General features: G+C 28.7%; 1 protein-coding gene and 2 long non-coding RNA genes across 5 annotated transcripts; 2 read left to right on the forward strand and 1 right to left on the reverse strand.

The window, feature by feature from the left end:
- Positions 1–1,196: 1,196 nt before the first annotated feature.
- Positions 1,197–6,228, forward strand: LOC105669621 (uncharacterized). Of its 2 annotated transcripts, XR_010887915.1 has the most exons (4): positions 1,197–1,407; positions 2,396–2,712; positions 4,496–4,625; positions 4,690–6,228. It is a non-coding gene; the product is annotated as an uncharacterized lncRNA (long non-coding RNA). The 2 variants fall into 2 exon arrangements; XR_010887914.1 differs by having other exon boundaries at positions 4,496–6,228.
- Positions 6,229–18,456: 12,228 nt separating this feature from the next.
- LOC136997513 (putative uncharacterized protein DDB_G0289041) lies at positions 18,457–21,936 on the forward strand. 2 transcript variants are annotated; one of them, XM_067348418.1, is made up of 7 exons: positions 18,457–18,726; positions 19,108–19,226; positions 19,881–20,108; positions 20,181–20,366; positions 20,483–20,725; positions 20,948–21,004; positions 21,074–21,936. In XM_067348418.1, exons 1-7 carry the CDS (start codon positions 18,552–18,554, stop codon positions 21,104–21,106), a joined length of 1,041 nt encoding a protein of 346 aa, XP_067204519.1. In that variant the 5' UTR covers positions 18,457–18,551; the 3' UTR covers positions 21,107–21,936. The 2 variants fall into 2 exon arrangements, with proteins under 2 accessions (XP_067204519.1, XP_067204518.1); XM_067348417.1 differs by having other exon boundaries at positions 20,948–21,936.
- A 143-nt stretch (positions 21,937–22,079) lies between these two features.
- Positions 22,080–23,618, reverse strand: LOC136997516 (uncharacterized). The gene is made up of 4 exons (XR_010888237.1): positions 23,581–23,618; positions 23,278–23,501; positions 22,820–22,979; positions 22,080–22,734 (listed from the first exon to the last, which is right to left on the reverse strand). It is a non-coding gene; the product is annotated as an uncharacterized lncRNA (long non-coding RNA).
- Between the last annotated feature and the right edge of the window lie 294 nt (positions 23,619–23,912).

Consider the following 23,912-nt stretch of genomic DNA (forward strand, 5'->3'; position numbering starts at 1 on the left):
GGCATCTTACCTTTATAACTGTTTACGCTGAATATTGCGAGGAATCGATTTATATAAAAAAATCAAAGTAGTTCCATTTAAAAGAATAAAGATGATTTTCATATGACCTTGACGAATGACCGTAGTTAAAATTCATGGTCATCATGTCTTTTCTCCCCTCAAAACCCTATAAATTTTGTCTGAAACATTTTTGTCTGCTGCGCTCAGTTTTTGACATATTTGACTGGCTAGTTCAAAATAGGACCTCTGTATATACAGGGTGTCCCGTAAAGACCGTAACAACGCTTAGGGGTATTTTTTTTACACTGGTTTCGTCATTGGAAATTCCTTACATTATGAGAAATATCAAAAATTGTTTGGGGAAATCCAAAAATACATTTCCTAAATTAGAATAATTCTTTTTTTTTGCTATAGCACAGAGTTATACACATTTTTTGTGTATTATATGTTTATAAAATATTTTTTAAAAATATATAAAAAAGAAAAAATAGAAGAGGGGAAAAAAGCGACAAAAGAAAAAGAACGAATCAGTATTCGCGATTACTTAAAATCAATCTACATCGCAACCGCCAAGGAGTGATAACTCTCCAATTTTATCGGGGATGGAAAGCCCAAATTATGATGTACCGCATAACGGATAATTGATTGTGGTTGACGGTGTGATTTGTAAGTACATACATACATACGTACATAAACATATCACTTACAGTTTAAAAATATTGATAAAATATCTACTGATAAATGTTGTCCGCCTTCTTTAAGCAATAGAAATATAAATATTTAAAACATTATTACTTTTAATTAGTTTTTATTTTTATCTATTTTATTATATACAATTAAATTTAAACATTAATATGTAGTATGTGTGGTATAAATATATAGTAATGTGACAAACATCTCGTTAAATCTCTAAAATTATAACGCGTGCAACAAATTAATCTTTTTCTCCATATCTTACTTCCTTTCTTTCATATTGTGGTTTTGTGATAGGAATTTCTGCTGATATTTAGAGAATAATGACGACAAATTCTAACAATTATCTAAAAAAAAAACAATTATTTATGTTTTATGCTTTAACTTTTTATGTATCATGCAAACAGTTTAACACCATTTTTGCATATTATTTAATTATTTAAAGCTAAAAAGAATAAATAACAGAAATATGTACAATAAGAGAACAGAAACAATCAGAAGAAAAGAAAGAGAAGTTTGCGATCACTCATTCAGTCTATGTCGAACCAGCTAAGGAGTAACAACTCTCTAACCTTATTGCAGACAAAAGTGACCAAGTTTCGGTTAGCCGCCTAACAGATAATTGATTGTACTTGACAATTTTTGAAATATATTGTTTGCAAGTGTGAAATATGTTTTAATTTTGCAAATTAGATGGGCATGATTCCATACAAGGTAAATAAATAATTTATACACATTATAATACAAAATGCTAGCAAAAAAAAATACATCTTTAAGGTACTTCCTACAATTTCTCAGTTACTCAAGATTTATTTGAAACTTTAAGAAATAAATCTAAGCAATTTACAATGTTAAACAGCATCTCGAATATTTTTAGAATTTTTTTCTATGTAATTATTAAATTATTTTTTATCTAATAATACATTCACTCAAGAGTACACGGAGAAAATTTTATATCAAAATTTTATATCAAAAATTACTATGCACGGTAGTAGCCGCGGATCATAAAGGAATTATAAAAATTTTTACTATGTTTTTCACATGTGAAACAATAAAAATTTTCGGTCCGCGGCTTTATGGTCCGCAGTTAATGCCGTACATAGTAATTTTTGATATAAAATTTTCTCCGTATATTCATAAAATGAGTATCCATCATGCTTCGTGATTCTGTTCATCGCTATGACAAGCGTTTTCGCTTTCCAATGTCCCACAAACAAGAACTGCTACTGTAACTCGAACAAAGACACAGACATTATAACATGTACAATAAAAATTATTTGAAGTTTCCTTAAGTTACAACAAGAGAAATTTGACTTTATTGGATGGATTTTTTAGCAATTTAATGAATCTGGTATATTTGATACTGACAAATAATGAACTAGTCACATTACCGGAAGATCTCTTTTGGGGATCATTTTCGCTGAATGTGATTATGTTGAGTAACAATTACCTCCAATCTTTGAACGTAACAATATTTCGGGATTTGACAAATTTAACAGAGTTGTTCTTGAATTCTAATAATCTAAAAGTTTTGCTTGATTATATTTTCTTAAATACCAGTCGATTAAGAAAATTGGATTTGTCAAATAATCGCATTACTTCTATTTCCGGGTATGTTTAAATCGCTTTTATTATATAATTGATAATAATTGCTTACATGTTCTATAATTTTATTTATATAGAAATTTTTTTTGTATTTCAGACAACTATTTAATGGATTAGACTTGTTGGAACATCTAAATATGGAACGAAATTGTCTAAGAACTATTTCCAATCATAGTTTTAATGTTTTAATAAATTTCAGGATTATCAAATTGTCTCACAATTATCTTACATTACAATCTAACTTGTCCGATTCGTATGGCGTAACGATATCGCCGATATTTCTATAATTGCAATTGGCTGACAGAATTATATTTATGTAGCTAACAATAGTATTTCGGAAATATTTAGAGATTGGATTACTAAGCACGATTTCATAAATTGGTTCTCAGCTATAAGAATATATTTTCTACAAAAGTAAGTATTTGAGAGAGCATCTCGAAAAATTATATATACAGAATGTTTTAAATTTGAACGATTAAACATCGCCAGTATGTTCCATGATTAGAAATAAGAAGAAAATGTTATATAAACATCTTCGTTATATAAAGATCCAGAAATGTTTCATTATAACGTAACATTGAAAGAAAGGAAGTTTATTGGCGTTCTTCTATTAGAAAATTGCCGTTAATATTTTCTTACAGCAAGTCGAGAATTTTCTTTGCAAGAGCCATAAACAAAAATCATATCTGCGTACTCTTCGTGCGAGAACACTTGTGGCATTTTAATATGAAATTGTGCTATGTACTGATACAATGAACTGATTTTGAGATTGATACAAATCCGCTCATTCATTGAAACTAATATCCTTCAGTGATTTCAAATAATAATAAACATAGTTGGAATAAATCGACTCTTACATCTAAGGACTTGGACCGGATCGGAATCGAAATCGAATCGTTTCGTAACCATTTGTTTTGTTAAAAAGAAATTGGAACCAAACCAAAATTTCGTAAAGTTTGTAATACCAGAACCAGAACTGGATCAGTAAAATAATTTTCGGTTTTTACGGTTTTTTCGTTTTTTTTTTCGATTTGCACTCTATAGTTTTATTACTCTTGTTACGCTAAAATAACTTTATTACTCTTGTTTGTTAAATTTTTTATTTGTTTTTATCGTTCTCCTTTCTTCTTTACGTTACATAATTTATAGGGACTTTTACAATACATTCACGTGGTAAGGGCCATAGCACATTAAAAATGTAAGTAGTAAGTAAAAACCGTTATTTAAAGAGTTGTGGTTTTTTTTATCAACTAAAATACCGAATCTGGAACTGGAACAGTTATTAAATATTTTTTTGAACCGTAACTGTAAAGCGAACCGAAATATCACATCGGTCATAGTCTCTGCTTACATTGCAATGTATCTAAATATATCAGAAAAGAAGAAACTTATCTAAAAAATATTAGTGGACTTATGGTAAAAATATTACTAAAAAATAATCTTTTAAATTGTAATTGTGACATGTATGAATTTCTACATTATAACGAAGACAAAATGCGTAACGTTTAAAGCTATTTTCAGATAGAATTAAATAATTTAATTTGTCATTGTCTGAAAGAATTGGAAAAAGTTATATTCCAGAAATTTAATTTATAGGATATAAAAAGCACACAGATTCCATTACAGTATGGCTCGAAAAGTGCAAGTACTTTTTGGCCTCATGATGAAGCTTTTATATTTGATTGTTCTAATGAAAACTTAATGCACTAATATGCCAAACAATATAAAAAAGCCTAACATTTTCTCAACTTAAAGTTTTGCAAAGTCAATTAACACATAATTTATATTTGAATTTTTCTTATAATTGGTTAACGCAAATGCCAAACTTGAAAAAATTGGTAAATAAACTTTCTGTATCCTACAACAACGTATCTAATATTTCTTTAAGTGGATTATCAACAACATTAAAAGTGTGTAATACAACTTGTACTTTATTCACAAAATAATTTATATAATAAGAGTTCAAACAAATTTTTAAAAACATATACCACAAAAGCATCCAAAAAATAAAAAAACGTTTAATTAACAAAATTTCATAAATTGATTTTGAATTTCTTTCAGATAACTGTGTATAATAATCTATATAAAATATATATATGGCAGATATAAAACCGTAAAACTGTATATTATGTAAACATATTATAAATAAATGTTATGATTAAAATTTAAAAACTTAAAATTAAATTATTTATTTCAGGTTTTAGAACTACACAATAATAAATTGTTAAGAATACATCCTAACGTGCTGAGGTTTTAGGAAAACTCTACCAATTTAATTCATTTGATGTTACATGAAAATCCGTGGGAATGCGACTGTGATGCTAGAGGTTTCTACAATTTTATTCATTCAAAAGTCGAAATAATCGAAATGTCTAAAATAATATGTCATAGAAAAAATACATCCATATCAGAAATGACCAGGGACGATTTTTGTCCGTCTGACAACAGTGATTATCAGCATTATCAGTGCAGCAATTGCTCTTATTGGATTAATTATTTGTATTTTTGGTCTGCATTACAAATACAGATCAAGAGCACATTAAAATATGACTTTTTGCACATCAGTGGTGTTTATGGTTTGTGATGAAAGAGGAGTTGGATAAGGACAAATTGTACGATGCGTTTGTGAGCTTCTCGCATAAAGATTACGATTTTATAGCGAGCTGATACCGAAGCTAGAGAGTAGCCCGATACCGTCCAAATTGTGTGTTTACTATCAAGATTGGTTAGCGGACGAATACCGGATAATATTGTTAAATCCGTGGAGAATTCTAGACGAACAAGAGTGGTACTCTCGTCAAATTTTTTGGAGAGCATCTGGGGAAGAATGCAGTTTCGGGCTTCTTATCGTCAAGCGTTAAACGAAGGTCGGACGCGAGTGATATTGATCTTGTATGGTGACATCGGGCCGACAAATAATTTGGATCCTGAAAGCGTACATATCTATGAATATGTACGAATAATGGAGAGATCCTTGGTTTTGGGATAAATTAAGATACGTTCTGCCGCATTAATCCTGACAATCGAAAAGCAATCATGCCCGAAGAGAGGTTCTCGAATCTGAACTGCAAAATCATGAACTGTCAACAAACAAAGATAACAAAAAACTCATTTATTGTATTTTCTAAGGCACTTGCAATCACTCTATCGTTAACTGATTTTTGTCAACAGAGCTATAACTAGAATCATGAGTAATAAAATTGATACAACTGTAAAAAATTATTTTCTATAATACAAAGAAAGAGGAGGTTTAGATAGCGAGTAAAAATGATAAATTACGTAGGTTTATCACTAACGATAAAATATATTAACTCAATACTTTATCATATGTACTGTGTAAGATAGTTTATTCATCGGTTTGTTGCAATATTAGAAATAAAGTACTATTCCATAATTATACAATCTAAAACAAAAATAATACAGTTTCGCTATGCATGCAGAAGATCATCGTCTCTGTTCGTTTGGCATTATGTGCGATCTAAAGCATCGAGCAAAAAGTCTAGCTTCCTCGGTGGTATCAATTTCTATTATAAGAAATTACATATTGAAATAATATATTAAATGTATGCAGTAATTTCTAAGAAATATGTAACGTATTTGCATAAATATTAAAGATAAAAAGAGGTACAAATGTATTCTACAGTATTGGATACGCTCCTCTTCTGAAACTAAGCGAATTTATCTAAGAGCGAAAGCAGAGCGCTCCTTTTTTGGTTTACAAAAATAGATTAAAGCGATTAGTACTGCGATCACAGTTATTATTACGACAGCAACAGTTTCAGCTGTAAGTACGATTCATCGTCGTAGTAAAATGTGAGAAGTAGAAAGAAACTAATCGTATAAAAAAACAAAAACATTTATTGCAAAATTCAATTCTAGCAAAATATCTTCACAAATAAAATAAAATAAAATTTACTTTCTTCTTTCGTACATATTTTTTTATTTAATCCTTTTACTCTTGACCTATTTTTGCAAATTAAAAAAAATTAAAATAATATACTTTAAAAATAAACACTTTATAAAAAAAATGAATAAATAAAATATATAAATCAGCACATTATACACATGTTCATAATCTATTGATACTAATTATTTAAATAGCATCTTGTAGAGTAGAGTAGTGGAGTATTTTGAACCTATTATGAAATATATTTGTTCCAGTGAAAATGAAAGGATTAGCGTCTATAAGTAGTTTAGTCAAAACCGTCTTATCACTTGTCTAAATCTGTCTTAATATATTGAATGTTGCCGTAATGTTAATGTAACATTATGTTTTATGTTTGAAATTGAATATTTCAAAAACTTATTTACTGTGACTTGGAAAAAGTTTCTTGACAATCTTACAGGATATAGGTACTTTTCGATTCGCGGCTTTACAATTAGCATGTTTCGCGCAAATTATCTCGATGTGCCATTCAAATTTCGCGTTGCATTGCGATTCTTAAAATATAATAAAGAAAGATAATGATAATTGAATTAATTATAAATAAGCTAAATAAATTCATAAAAATTTTGCGTAGCATCTAAATACATATATGTCAAAACAATCTCAAAAAAATAAAAAATATTTTTTAAAAAGCAAACATAAATTGTCACTGTTGGAGAAAGAGCAGAAAAAAATCACAGTGTTCTTAAAAACAAAAAATTCAGTAGCGAACGGTTTTTCTATTCTAATAATAAGACAAAAACAAAAATTCCTTTTTCTTTTCAATTTCACTATACTTTCCAACAGTCACATTAAAAAAATGTTTACAAATTTTTATTACTTTTTTAATACATTTTATATTTTACTTTTTAATCGCCACCTGAATTAAAACATTTGTCGTACCAAAAAATAAACTAATCAATTTTTTTGTGACAAAACCTGTTATCAGCAAGATTGAGGAGTGCGTGTTGTCATGCCTTAGATTTATTGCCTCTCTAAAATTCAACTTTTGTATAAACTTTTGTATAAAACATTTATTGAATAATGCAGATTTTTTTCAAAATATTTTAGGTTGATATTGAAAATGGGTAACCTTATATGATACTTAACTTTTAATTAATTGTACGACTTAATTAGTTATACAGACATATTGCATAATATACATACATAAACACATCACTCACAATTTAGAAACATTGACAATATATTATTCACTGACAAATGTTGTCCATTTTCTTTAAGCAATAAAAATATAAATACTTAAAAATATTATTAATTTAAATCAGTTTTAATTTTTGTTTATCTTATTTTGTAATTAAATTTAAATATTAATATGTAGTATGTGTAGCCTAAATATAATAATGTAACAAACATCTTGTTTTTAAAAAATTAGAACGCAATAAAGTAATCTTTCTCCATATCTTTCTTTCTTTCTTTCATGTGGTTTCGTGATAGGAAATTCTGCTGATAATTAAAGATTAATTACGTCAAATGCTAATTGTTTTAGAAAGTCTAAAACATAGTCTCAAGAAAAATCAATTATTTATGTTTTGTACTTTCAATTTCTTATGTATCACGCATACAATTAAACGCATTTTTGTATATTGTATAATTATAAAAAGAATAAATAACAGAGAAACAATACAAAAGAAACACTAAAAGAGCGGATACAGTCAGAAGAGAAAAAAAAGTACGCGATCACTCAGTCAGTCTACGTCGAACCAGCTTAGGAGTAGCAACACTCCAACTTTATTAAAGACAAAAAAGTTCAAGCTTCCATCAGCCGTCTAACGAATAATTGATTGTAGTTAACAATTTTTTGAAATATATTGTTTGCGAGTGTGAAATGTGATTATAGTTTTGTAAATTAGATGAACATGATATTCTTTTATGTCGTTTTGGTAATCCATTGCTTATATAAATTTTCTAAAAAACATAGTTCACAATTGAAAAAAACAAATTTATCAGAAATGTTGCGGAACATGCCAAGCTGTGCTTATGTACGATACCCGTAGATAGAAATCGGGAGACGCGGTAGTGTCTCCGGCCAAGTTCAAAAAACGACACTACTAATGCCCGATTCCACTAACGTAGATTAACTTTAATCTCGGTTCAACTTACTCTTCATCTTTTTCTAGTTCTAAGAATTAGAGCAGAAAAAGAGTCTCTGGCAAAGTTCAGAAAATGACACTACTAAGGGCCGGTTGTTCCAACTTCTTGGTAAATTTACCTATCAATTACCTATTAGGTAAATATCAGAAAGTGTTGTTCCATTTGTTGGTAAGATTTACCTACGGGTTAAATTGTTATTACCAAAAGGTAATTTTACTCGGTACTCAAACCACCGAGTAAAGTCTAGGTTAGCGCTCGGAATTAGTTGCACATTTCGGGCCGATTCAAGAGACGACGCCTCTTGTTCCCCCACTATCGCCCGGTCGCTGGCGGCCGAGCCGCCGATAGCTCTGGCGCAGGAGCGTTTTATATAAGAAATAGGCTGGGTTATTGAGGCACTTTTCAGAAAAGAGTAATATTTTCTTTGCTACATAAATAATGTTTATTTTCATTAATACATATATATATATATATATATATATATATATATATATTATGTATTGTATAAAAATTAGATTATACATATACTTTATAATAAACACAATAGTGTCATGCACATGAGCACACAGTAAAGAAACAAGAAAATACCAACAATGTAGGAGGTTTAGAAATAAAAGTTAAGAAGAATAGTTTATAATGTGAAATATTAATAAATATTTGAAATATTAAACATGCCATTAATATCTTTGTATTAATTATTGAAAGTAATGTCATTTTAGAAACAATCTAAAAACAGTTACAAATAAGGTATGCAAAAATATAAAAATGCACAATGCAAAACAAACTTCAATATACCTACGAAACTCAATCAAACTTTATATAAGGCTCACATATTCATAATTCGTTCTTATACTTAAAATCGTCTTAAGTACAGTCTTAAGATATTATGAGAGAAATAAGAGATTATACCATTTCATTGACTGAGATTTTAAGACGACCCAAGATCACTCTTAAAGATGATGTTAAATATAAATTCGGACTATAAATACCAGTCATAGTTATATGTGCACAGAAACTGCACTTACATATAAACAATTTGACATGTGTATATACTTTTTTATAAAATAATATAGAAAAAAATAATAAAAAGTAATGATTCTAATGTATAACAAGTAAAAAAACAAGAAAAGAAGAAGCAAAAAAGTATAGTAAACAGAGTACAATTAAAATGAGTTTTTATATATTTATAAATTTATAATTATATAAAGATAAAAACTGAGATTGAAGTTGAATTACGTTTTACAAGTATTGTGCAGTGTATTTTTACATAATAAAGAAAATAATTAAATATATGATAAAGAAAAAAATTACCTTACCTTAAAGATTGTTCTTTCCGTATAATAGAAGACCATAAATGTGAACGATAGATAAGTCTTTCGCATTCAACCAGAAATGGGATACAAATGATACCATAAATGATGAAAGATCTGTAACATAAATTCACAGTAAAAAAAAAATACAAATAACCATGCAATCAGTGCTCTACTTTTCACATTTTTATTTTTTCAAAAATATACAATCAAACCCCTGAAAGAGTATAATCCTTTAATTCCTTTAATTTTTAAATAATTAATAAAACATTATATATAATTATATTTTTACTCGAACACGACCACGTTTCTTGAACATAACCTCTGTGATGTTAGATCTTAAAAAAGATAAAATTGAAGTAAAATACATTGAAATATATAAAAATATTTTTAATAATGTGTATTTTACTTCATATTTTGTATAAATATATAAAAAAGGAAAGAGGATTAAGCCGACTGCACATGATATGATATTTTCGTACTAGATTTAGCCACTCACGAGAGCGAGTGTCTTTCGCTGCCTCTCGCTCTCGTGCTTAGTGGTTAAATCTAATACGAAAAATCGTACCATGTGCCGTCGGCTTTACTCTTAAAATATATGATTTTTATTACACTTACTCGTAGATATCGAAGCACATAGAACATGTAGAAGCAGGAAGAAACACACGCAACACAGAGATCGGCGGAGAGAGACGCCCGGAAGCCGAAAGAGCTGTGCAGCAGATCGCAGCGCAGCTCTGTTGTTACGCTAACGGGCTACGAGCGAATTAAAACTAAGATTTCTTTTTATGTTAATTGTCTTTTCGGCAAGATAAAATATCTATCATTTGTATCTTTTCGCTTTGTCGAAAAGATATAAATAACTTAAAAGATATGATCTTTATTTGTCGTAAAAAGAACAGAGCTTTCGTCGACTTTGAGTCATATTTCAGTCGACTATTTATTAACCATTTGTCGACTTTTAAAAATCGCCAAATAGTCAACAAATAGTCAATTGCTGTCGAGTTACAGTCGACTGTTAAAAGTCGCCTTTAAGTCAACTGAGAAAAGTCGGCTATCAGTCAACTAACAGTCACGCGTGTTGTGTGGGTATATACTCCTCGCTCTTGATGCCATTATTTTTAATTCTTATTCAATTCCGGTGGGTGTGAATTTCGTGTGTATTTCCGAGTATATCCCCATGCCGACTATCAGTCAATTTAAAGTCGGCTTTTAATCAATTTTATGTCGGCTGTAATTATTACTGAATTTTCATTGAATATATTGACATCCCAGCTAAAACACAAAATGTCGAAAACACCAAATGGTCAACTAATTAAATAAAAAAATTATTATTTTACTATTTGGTAACGTTTACATTTTGTGTTTTAGCTGAGATGTCAATATATTAAATTAAAAATCAGTAATAATTACAACCGACGTAAAATTGACTAAAAGCCGACCTGAAGTCGACTAAAAGTCGGCAGTTAAAATTGACTGGCAATCGACAAGTAAGTCGATTGAGAGTCGCCGAGAAACAGTAGACTAAGAGCCGACTACACTGTCTATAAGCCGGCAATTATCGGGACATTTGCCGACTATTAGTCGACTATAAGTCGGCAATAAGTCAAAACTTACAGACAACTGTAAGATTTTTCTGCCGGCTTAATCGACTAACAGTCGACTCGATGTTGCTTGGGAAGTCTCTTATCCTGCGCCCTCAAAGTCGACTTTTCGGGAGTTTGTAACAACTAAAATATAAGAAATTAAAAAAAAATACATAGCATATCCTGAAAGATGGCATTGCCACGAGTAATTTGAGCCAAAGAAAATTAAAATCGGTCTAGCTGTTCCAGAGATACAAGCGGTCAAAAAGTGATGTTGGTAATATGAAAGTAAGAAACATCGTCTCTTTATTCTTCTCCTCTGTCGGCCAGGGGCGAATAAATAATTTGCGACGCTTAGGATATTATCATTATCATTAAAATTTACGGGGATTTTCATTTTTCTATTCATAAAAGTATTACGGTAAGATTATCGATAACTTAATATTTTCAGAGATATTTTAGATTTTATATCGAAATATGTCAGATAAAGATATAAAATAACTCGAAAAGAATGAAAAAAACTTCTGAAAAGTATGAAAAAAAAATAATATTCTTTAATCTTGTTATTATTGTTATTATATTTTATTACAGCACTCGGAATTAGTTGCACATTTCGGGCCGATTCCCGAGACGCCTCCTGTTTTCCCACTACCGCCCGGTCACTGGCGACCGAGCCACCAATAGCTCTGGCTCAGAAGTGTTTTATATTATTATAGAAATAGGCTGAATTGTTTAGGCATCTCTCAAGAAATCGTAACATTTTCTTCGCTACATGAATAATGTTTATTTTCATTAATACATAATATATATATATTTAATAATATATTAATAAAAATAAACATTATGTAGCGAAGAAAATGTTACGATTTCCTGAGAGATGCCTCAACAATCCAGCCTATTTCTTATATAAAACGCTCCTGAGCCAGAGCTATCGGCGGCTCGGCCGCCAGCGGCCGGGCGCCACAGTGGAACGAATACATGTAAATTCCTGGACATAAATTAAAAAAAAATATTTTTGATTTTGAATATTTCACCATTAAAAATATTAAGCAAAATAGTCATATTTTTTATTTCTATATTAGAATTAACGTTACGAAAAACAGATAAATAAACAAAATTCATCAAAGTAGACCGCTCAAGCATTTTGCTGATTTGGATAAGATACGCTACCTGATTCAATTATAAGATTCTTATGTAAATTTATTTACCTTGCAAATTAGGTTAAATTATCAAGTTATTATTACTATACTATACAATTTTCTCATATAGTTTATCAAAAATATACACTTTCCTTTCCTTATATTAAATTTTTCTCTATCAAGAATTTCAGTCGATAATTATGACATTTAACAAAGGTTTCAAAAAAATGCCTGAGCTTACCCGTTCTGTACTCAAAATTTTATGAAAGTATAATTCCAGAACTGTTTATACCTGATAAATTCATGTGCATCTAGGTGCAGGTTTACAAAATATATATTTATGCAGATGTTTATTTACATATCATGGAACAAGATATTTCAGGCATTTATTCAAAAAAACTCTGAATACTAATAAAATATAAATATATTTTTATAGAGATTTATGTTTCCACTTTATTTGTTGCAAAAAAATGGAATCACATACAGAAATATTTCTTTTTCTTTTTATTCCTATGACAAAATCAAAACCATTTTTACTAGGAAAGAAACAAAAAAGACACGAATTATTACAAATTACATTATTAATTGATACCAGATGAAACCAGAAATAACTAAATTTATTTTGCTAGTATATTTCTCCAAAATGTTAATATTGTAATAATAATATACAGGGTGTCCCAATTTAATTGCCCACCTTGAATATCTTGTAAATCACGCATTATTATGTAAAATGTTTCAGACAAAAGTTGTATGGTCTAAAGGGGGACAAATAATGATAAAATTAATTTTTTTTTAAATCGGTTTTTCAAGGTCATATAGAGGTCATCATTATTTTTTTGAATAGAATGATATGATTTTTTTTACATATAATTCTTCTAATTATACTGCAATAAAAATATTAAAGTAGAGTTATTAGAAAAACAATAATTTGCAAGATATTTTATACTTTATTGTAGCATATTTTGACATAAAATATAAAATATTTCGTAAACTATTAATTTTTGGTAACTGTACTTTAATACCTTTATGCGCAGAATAATGAGATAAATTAATTGGTGTTAAAAAAACACATAGTTACTTTTCGAAAAAATTATGCAATTTGCAACACGCAACTATATATCTTTTCTAAAAAGTTTCATTTAAAAGTCAACACAATCCTATCTAATTTTCTATCCATTATTTGCACATTATTTATTTATATCTTAATATGCACGTATTAGTAACTTTATTTAACGTCACATGTTAATAACTCTATTCTTGTTTATCGCACGTTCATAGCACGCAGTCTTTTATTCACCTCGTCCATATATTGTCTTTTGTTTTTTCATGGAATTATTGTTGAGCTATTCGGCAGTTAATTAGTTTGTTTGCTGTGATACGTGATGGACGCGCATTAGAAGACTACGCGCTATAACGTTATAATTCTTGTGTGCATAGAAGTTCCTCTTTTATTTTCATCTCTAACTGATTTCTTCTCGCCGGTTTATTTCTCACGATATTTTATTTACTGCTCTTGTTTCTTTTCTTATAATATTATAATGAATTCTATCGAGTATTCTGAATTATTTTCCATTCTGCGAGCTCATGGTGAAAATTTAAAAGACTATAGAACTCTCTTGAAACATATATTAGTTAAAAAGGAATTTAATTTTGTTTCAAATGCTGAAAAACATTTAACTAAGCCATTAAGAAAATTTTCATTTTACTTATATGAACGATGGTGTAAATCGAATCGCATATATGCAGACTTTTTAAAACGAAACGAATCATGGTTGCAAACAACATTTCGATTTCCAGAAGAAGCTTTGATTATAATTTCGACAGAGACAGAGCCATTCCAACCAGAGCCTTCAACATCAGTGAATATAAAACAAGGACAAGATGTTTCTTCATCTAAACGAAAATTATTTTCGAATTTATCAGATAGACAAAAAGAAGGCGTACCGAATTATTGAGAGCTGAAAACACTATAGATGAACTAGCATTCGTTTTAAAACTGAAGATGCAAACTTCAGGTAATGTAGATGGTGCAGCAATTTTATCTTTTCTTATTGAACATTCTTATTGAACATACCAAACAAACATCAAGATTTAGAACTTTCTGTGAAAGTCAAAGACTTGAAGTAAAAATGTACTCCAAAGAAAAATCTTTAGCATTAATGTTGAATTTAGGATTATCAAAATCGAAATATGAAGAGCTACGAAAAATGTCTATTGAAGAAAGCATTAATTTGTATCCTTCGTATTATCAAATTCAATTGGCAAAAAAAGACTGTTATCCCCAAAAAGAAGCAATTACACTTTCAGATACTTTTGCATCAATAAAGTTACAATCTCTCCTCGATCTGACTACACATAGATTACTTAAAACATGTAATATTAAAACGTATTCTAAAATTCGGAAGTTGAAATTAATGAGGATTTGTTGACGGAGCGAGCTGTCAAAGCCTTTACAAACAAGCATTTGCAGATCTGCCAAATGATTGCGACAAACCAAAAGATGATTCAATTTTCACAACGTGCTTAGTCCCTCTGAAATTGGTCGATGGTTCAACTAATAGTTGGAAAAATTTGAACCTTCTTCTATTAAATATTGTCGACCAGTCAAGTTCGAATTTATAAGAGAGAATGATGAAATCATTCGTAAAGAAAATCAAAGAATGTCAACCGAAATAAAAGCTTTAATTCCAATACATTACAAGAACAATGTTTCGGTGGAACATCAACTGTTACTCATCATGGTGGATGGAAAAGTTTGTTCATCATTAACGGAATTTTCATCCATGAAATGTTTCATATGTGGTACAAAACCTAAGGACATGAATAATTTTGATCTCATTTGTAAAAAGAATGTTAAGGTAGAGCACTACAAATTTGGATTGTCAAGTCTTCACGGATGGATTAGATGTATGGAATTTTTGTTACACGTTTCTTATAATCTCGAAATAAAAAAATGGTCTATCCGAGATTTGCAGGAGAAACTTCGTAAAGAAGAACGTAAGAAGAAAATTCAAGGAGAATTTAGACAGAAATTAGGATTATTAATCGATGTAATCAAGCAGGGTGTCGGTAGCACTAACGATGGCAATACTGCTAGGAAATTTTTTGAAAAGCCTTCAGTAACAGCAGAGATTACCGGATTGGGCGAACAAATAATACAAAAATTCGCGGTCTTTTTGCAAGCTATCGCATCAGGTCGACAAATTAATCCACAAAAATTCGATCATTATGTCAAGAATTTAGCAAAACTTGTTATTGATAAGTACGGATGGTACTATATGCCAACTACTGTCCATAAGATTCTATTCCATGGTGCAGAAATTATTAAATATGCGATTATACCAATAGGACAACTCTCCGAAGAAGTTATTGAAGCTAGACATAAACAGTTTAGGAAATATCGCCTTGAAAACACTAGAAAAATCAGTAGGAAAGCAACAAATAAAGATTTATTGCATCATTTATTAATATCATCTAATCCAATTATAGGTAGCCTAAAACCCGATTTCAAAAAATCAAAAGAACAAAAAATGTTTCCAGAAGTACAAAAATTATTTTTTCAAAGAAGACAAAATTTAGAAAATGAAGAAGATTGTTATAATAATACAGAAAATTCTGAGTCTGAAACTGAACTTTGAACTTTGAATTAATAATTTTGTTCTAATCCGTGAGTATATATAAATTATTTTTGTAATTAAATAAAAACAAATAAGATAAAAAAATTCAAAAAAAATAATAAAGATGAAAAAAATATAAAGACAAAATACAAAAAAATTATAAAACATAATTAACAAAAAAAAAACATGAAGTGGAACTAGCTCCTACTACGTCGTTAATTCTGGGTAATGCCAAATGCAAACAATAAAATATTTTATAATTATGCTCATTAGATTATCGCCGATTGTTTTTTATACATATAATAGATATCTCTCAATTACATTTTTCTACCACAGATTTTATATATGTTTATAAAATTACGTACAATTTTAAATTACTCACTTTTGTCTTTACTGTAAATCTGCCATCGTTTCCAAGTTTGTTTGGATACCAAAGGAATTCCATTTTTTTCATTCAAAAAAAGTTTATTATATTTTTTTCTTTTTAAAATTGGAATATTATCTTCGTTTGTTTTGTTTAATTTTGTACAAGTTATCTATAAATTAAAAAGAACCATTTTTATAAATATACTTTAATATTGTTCACTGAGAATGTCTTAAATGTGTTGATATTTATTATGGACAAAAATTAAAAAAAAACAATTGTGTTAAAAAAGAATTATAACACATAATAATATTTGACATCACATATCCGTATGTGTCCGATAAGTTGATCAGACTGGGATGCTGGAACATCCTTATCAAAAGAATCAGAGTCAAGGAGGAGGTGTTATAAAACTGAAGTTTTTGATTCAAAAACGAGTGGTCGCGTCTATAGTTGTAAAACAGAACTATAGACCTGGAGACCTGGACTGCATCATCCGTATTAAAATGTGCATTAAAAGTAGTTGGAAAAAAAGAGAAAAAATGCAAAGACGGCCATCCCTATCACTTTCTATTCAACGCTGTATGACAAGATAGAAAGAGAAAGAGATTGACTGTCTTTGCGTTCCCTCTCTCCTTTTCTTTCTATTTTTCCAACCACTTTTACATATATGGATAGCGCAATCCAGAGGTCTCTAGGTCTATGAGTTGAACGCGTTTATTGTTGCTGCTCGGATTCTAAGACCGAACAATGCAAATTAATTTTGGTCGCAATCGAGATCGTATCGTGGCGGTATCGCTATTTGCTTGAATCCCAAGAGGGCAGTCATCATCAGAAAAAAGAGTAACTTGATATTAAATTGCTCTTAGACAAATATTCTCTTAGTTGAAGATTAATTTTCACGAAAAATTGAAAACAAATAGACAAGAAACAATAGCCTTCCCCTGGAAGAAATCAATATTAATCCACACTTTAAGACACGTATTAATAATTGTTGCCAGAAATTCATATGTTAAGTGAAATTTGAATTTAAAATTAAATGTTATGATTTTTTTATTCAGTTGTGTGAATCTTGATTGACATTATATTGATAATCGTAATTCAACTGCAAATTTACATCTAACTTTCAATTTTAATCTGAGCGTCTCGTTTGCAATGAGTTATTTCAATCAACAACTATTAAAACAAATTAAAAAAATTAAGTTCAACGGTTACTGATAAAAAAGACTTACGTCATCTCCACGGTCAAGGTCAGATTCAGTATCAACTTCGGTTACTGAAATACATAAACTACAAGGCAATGACTCTACTCTTCTGGATTGTATTTTTTCATCCACTGCTTCTTTACTTTCTGTCGTACGATAAGAAAATATATTATTAATACAATATAATTTTTTGCTTTTTGTTAAGACATAAAGATTACTTTTATGAAAAAAATGCAAACTTCTAAAGAACATCGTAGGAACATTCTTAACATTTTCTGGGCAGCAATCATATATGTTTTTTCCCCCTTACTATTAATTTGTAAAATGTTTCATCGATAAATAATGTTGAATTTGTCAATAAAACTTAATTTTTCACGAGTTTATGTTAGAAAAAAAGATACATGATGATAGCTGCTTTGAACGTCTTTACATTATTAGGGTTGGACATATTTCTTTGAGATTTATGTTATCTGATAGCAATATAAATAAAATAAATGGCTCATTAATATTACTTTTTAATCTCTTACCTTCTAAAATTACTTTTTGTTGCATTTTTCCTAATATGCCATAATAAAAGTGTCCGTCGTCCCACTTCACTTGATATTTTTTATCAAATAGTATGTTTTGAATGTCAAAATCCACTATATCGTCCGTATTAACAATAGCTTTTACACCATCTTCAAATTTGATGTAAGTAAACATGTTTGTATGTGCACTAGCTCTCGGTGATCGGTTACATTTTGCCATATTGCAATATCCTTAGGGTATAATACGCACAACGCTTTTTACTTGATGTTGCGTCGATGCGAGCGTCGCATTTTCTTTGTTTCTCATTTGTCTCTCTTTAACGTCTAATGAGAAACAAGTGTGAAACAAAGAAAATGCGACGCTTGCATCGACGCAACATCAAGTAAAAAGCGTTGTACGTATTATACCCTAGGGATATTGCAATATGGCAATGTAACCGATCACCGAGAGCTAGTGCACATACAAACATGTTTACTTACATCAAATTTGAAGATGGTGTAAAAGCTATTGTTAATACGGACGATATAGTGGATTTTGACATTCAAAACATACTATTTGATAAAAAATATCAAGTGAAGTGGGACGACGGACACTTTTATTATGGCATATTAGGAAAAATGCAACAAAAAGTAATTTTAGAAGGTAAGAGATTAAAAAGTAATATTAATGAGCCATTTAATTTATTTATATTGCTATCAGATAACATAAATCTCAAAGAAACATGTCCAACCCTAATAATGTAAAGACGTTCAAAGCAGCTATCATCATGTATCTTTTTTTCTAACATAAACTCGTGAAAAATTAAGTTTCATTGATAAATTCAACATTATTTATCGATGAAACATTTTACAAATTAATAGTAAGGGGGAAAAAACATATATGATTGCTGCCCAGAAAATGTTAAGAATGTTCCTACGATGTTCTTTAGAAGTTTGCATTTTTTTCATAAAAGTAATCTTTATGTCTTAACAAAAAGCAAAAAATTATATTGTATTAATAATATATTTTCTTATCGTACGACAGAAAGTAAAGAAGCAGTGGATGAAAAAATACAATCCAGAAGAGTAGAGTCATTGCCTTGTAGTTTATGTATTTCAGCAACCGAAGTTGATACTGAATCTGACCTTGACCGTGGAGATGACGTAAGTCTTTTTTATCAGTAACCGTTGAACTTAATTTTTTTAATTTGTTTTAATAGTTGTTGATTGAAATAACTCATTGCAAACGAGACGCTCAGATTAAAATTGAAAGTTAGATGTAAATTTGCAGTTGAATTACGATTATCAATATAATGTCAATCAAGATTCACACAACTGAATAAAAAAATCATAACATTTAATTTTAAATTCAAATTTTACTTAACATATGAATTTCTGGCAACAATTATTAATACGTGTCTTAAAGTGTGGATTAATATTGATTTCTTCCAGGGGAAAGCTATTGTTTCTTGTCAATTTGTTTCTAATTTTTTATGAAAATTGTTCTTTATTTATAACGGAATATCTATCTAAAAGCAATTTAGTATCAGGTTGATTTTCTTTTTTTGATGAAGTTATCTAATGTATGTGGAATATTGGAAACAAATCAACAAGAAATACTGCTCCAACCTTGATAAGTCGGAAATGACACATAGGATTGACTTAACAATGACAACTTTCCATCGGCATATTTTGAGCTATCTTTTGCCAGAGTTTCAGCCCATTTGTATGAAACTCATTTTTCCCTAAGAAAAGTGCGTGGTCCTTTACTTTTCAAAGCAACAAAAATTAAATACAAACTTTTATTAAAATTTAAAGGGAGAGGATATGAAGAATAAAGTTACTGCAAAAATTAGGAAGCTAAATGTACAATTAGTAAAAAAAGATAATACCAATAATTTTACATCAAGTATTGAAAATGGAAACAATAATATGAAAACAGCCAAGTTAAAGAACCAAAAATTGAACACTTTTGTGAATGTTTTGGAAAAAAAAGGAATGCCATCTAAAGAAGATATTAAGAATCAAAAACAGAATGAGATAAATGTAAGCATATATCTTTTAGTTTATATTAAAAAAAACAAAAATATTTTAATCCATTAATGATATTATTTACAGGAACCGTTATTTATAGAAAAAAATTTAACTAGTAACTCTTTGAAGCAATCAGTATCAAAAATTAATAAAAACGACAAGCGATATAAATTGAAGTCAAGCAAAACGGGAAATTGTGTGCAAAATGATAAAAGCGACACCGATTTGGTTTCCTCATGTATAGAAGAATTAGTTGATTCTAATAATAAAGTAAATTATGTTTAATATAAAAATTGAATTCTCTTCTTAGATACACGATTTAAAAATAGTAACAAACTACAACATATATGGTTTTTAATGATATATTATTTTTATTTATTTTTCAGGAAATAATATCACCAGCTACGATTACTAAGAGTGTTTCTAAATTGTGTTCTAAACAAAACTTAACAGATTACTCAATTGCTCATGATAATACAAAAGCATTACATTTATTTATAACTAAGGGTCAAAGCTGTACAAATAAAAATACAGCTAGAAGGAAATCTTCGCATAAAACTCTACATGAAAATAATAATTTTATTGCTACTGGATTTAAACAGAAAACTAAAGAAACATTGTCGACAAAGGTAAAAAGCATTAAAAATCTGTTTTAAAAAATACTCATTTTTACATATTTTACGTCTAAAAATTTTGTTTTATATCTATAAATTATGAATAGTATAAAAGTTAAATTCAAAGTAATTAATGAAAAATAGCATGAATGTGATATGTGTAGCTTTGCAATGAAATAACGTATAAACTAATAAACAACATAATTGAAAAGTAAAATTATTTATTTGATATTGCAGAACAATCATGCTCACTTACAACCTAAAACTAATCAAGACGATATCTTGAAGAAAAAGGTAAATTTTAATATTGAGATAATATATAAAAACACAAAGCAATTAATTATACCACACATTATTCTTTAGATGGAGAAACTGTGGAAAACAAACGAAGATTGAGAAACAAAATATTTGAAATTAAAGAATCAAATAAAAGATAAAGAAAGGATCATTAATGATTTAATGAATTTTAATATGGAGCTTCAAAGTCAAGTGATAGATGAATATCCCAAACTTTATCAGATTAATGAGGAAATTCAGATCAAGGTTTTTGTTAGAGTGAAGACATCTTCTGGCCTTTAGAAGAGAGAGAGAGATGACGTGTGGTTTCCCTCTTCTCTCTCTTACACTATTAAGAGTTTTTTCTTTTGTTTTTGGTTTTTATATATACAGCGTAGCTGCGCCACATTTACTTACTTACGTTAAGACCGTCGTCGATGTCTCATCTAATTTTAGAGTGTTATATAGAATATTACCAAGTAGCGTTAAATATTTAGAGATAGGATACAGGATTAAGAATTGGATAACTAAGAGTGCGCAGTGATAGAGTGATCCCAGCAAACACAGTTGTATAACCGCAACATTACCATAATAAAACTGAATGTAACAAGTAATATAACGTGTGTGTTACATGTAACATTTATGTTAGTTGTAATTTCCCACTTATACAAAATTGCAGTTATAATACATGAATATATCATGTTACTAAAATATTACATAACCGTTACAACAGTAACTGAAATGTTATAGAACAGTTATATAGATTATTGGAATGTTATGTAACTGGAATATAAATTATGTAATTGTGTTATATAACTATTCTTTTATTTGTTGCGAAATAGTAATATAACTGTTACGAAAATGTGCTTTAGTAAACTCAAATCAAAAATAACAGATTCCTAAATTAATTCTAAATAAAATTCTATACACTTTTATTATAATAAATTTATTATAATAAAAGTATATAGAATTTTATTTAGAATTAATTTAGGAATCTGTTATTTCTGATTTGAGTTTACTAAAGGACATTTTCGTAATAATTATATTATTACTATTTAATTGTAAATTTGTATAGGAATCAAATAAAAAATACTTTACATATTTATTATATCAATAATATATTTGTATGTTATTATTAATACAACTATATATTATCACTACTATAGTTTGTAACATACTTCCTTATACTTCTTTTATAACTGCATATATATATCTTTATACTTTATAAGGTAAAAGACCCAGTGTTCGGACATATCCTAATGTTCGGGCTGTCAGCGAAATATTAAGATTATTAATCATTTCTGCAATATTAAAAAATTAAAATCAACTATTTTATAAAACAATAAAAAAATTTTGTATATTTAAGAACTTATTTAAGGTAAATATTTATTTCTTGCAGTGCAGCCTTAACTGTCCGAACACTGGGTCTTTTACCTTATTTGCAACTATTTTAGTTCATCATTTTTATGTATATAACACACATAATATATACATATGTGCATGTGTGTGTACATAAAAAATATATATATTATATATCATATAAAATAATTATATCACAAACAACTTGTTTTAGTTATTTTCTTCAGGGTTGTTTTCGTTACCAATATTTTCCTCAGCATTATTTCCGTCAGCAATATTTTCTTTTGCTCTGTCTCTCTTATTTCGCTGTGCTGCAAAGCGTAACCACTCTGCAACTGTGTTATCAAAATCTGTTTCCGTGCATGTAGCATAACGCGATGTTATCTCTCCTGAAAAGAAAGTGACATAATACAACTAATAAAACCATCATAATAAAAAGTTGTGATTTGTAAGTTTAATACGCCTACAACATACTTTTCATAATTTTTATTAAATGTAAGTTTGAAATTCTGAAATTGTTTCGTAGTCCTTTCCAGGAACACTTCATAGAACATTCGTTTGTTAATGTTTTTCTTAAGATACGGTGAATATTGTCTCTGACATTATTTCCACCAGTTTTTGACAAAAACTCTTTCTATAAAAAAAAGAAAAAGAAATAAGTAAATAAATAATATGACATGTATTCAAATTGATCGTAGCAATAATATAGAATAATATTGCAACAGAAATGTGTAATAGTTTTGTGTAATAATTTTTGTCTAATTAAATGATTTTATTGACATGTTTTTCAACCAAACAAATGCAAACGTACACTGCAAATGTATACTGTTAAAAGTAGAAGAATGCGGAAATCATGAAAAATTTTACTAAAAAAGTAGAAAATTTCTGTATCCTAATCAATATGCCAATCATGCTAAAATTTTTGTACTTACGAACTGTATCACAGCTTCACCCGACATTTTCAGTAATGCATCAAACTCTTTCACGACTTCAATTGTTGTTAACGGTAAAAATGGTGCAATGAGATCATTATTAATTTCGACAGGACTCAACACGCGGTCTTTAATGGCAGTTTCCATCTTTAATAATCGTTGCTGTATATCTTTCAGTGTAATGTTTGATACTGCTTGCATACGCAACATTTGTTGTATGTCATCTGCAATATAATAAAAAAATGATGTACACAAAGTGATAATTTGTAAGTTGAATACAAATAATATGCAAAAATAATTTACCTTTTATAGTAGAGATGTTTTCTAAGTTTTCAATCGGTTTTCAATCGGAGTATTGCCTATAAAATTTCATTAAAGTTTGTAATTACAATTAATATTTGGTGATATTTTAATATTATAATTTATATAATATATATTTATATAACATAATACATACTTTGTAATATTATTGGTACATTGTACAGATTAGAATATTCATTCTCCTTATCTGTTGTCAGCAATGGGTCATTTTCTTCTTCTGGAAATGTATAAATTACTATAATAACTGTAATTGCAATAATAATTATCATACTTCACATATCTTTATTATAAAAACATACCATTTTGCAAAGTTA

This window comes from Linepithema humile, chromosome 1 (genome assembly GCF_040581485.1).
Source record: "Linepithema humile isolate Giens D197 chromosome 1, Lhum_UNIL_v1.0, whole genome shotgun sequence".
Classification (NCBI taxonomy): Eukaryota; Metazoa; Arthropoda; class Insecta; order Hymenoptera; family Formicidae; genus Linepithema; species Linepithema humile.

Excerpts from the sequence above, each read along its gene's own strand:
- LOC136997513 (XM_067348417.1), top strand. The coding sequence starts at position 18,552 with ATGTTTACTTACATCAAATTTGAAGATGGTGTAAAAGCTATTGTTAAT. Across the intron at positions 18,727-19,107 it reads ACAAAAAGTAATTTTAGAAG|AAAGTAAAGAAGCAGTGGAT; the intron begins GTAAGAGATTAA and ends ATCGTACGACAG. Across the intron at positions 19,227-19,880 it reads ACCTTGACCGTGGAGATGAC|GGAGAGGATATGAAGAATAA; the intron begins GTAAGTCTTTTT and ends TAAAATTTAAAG.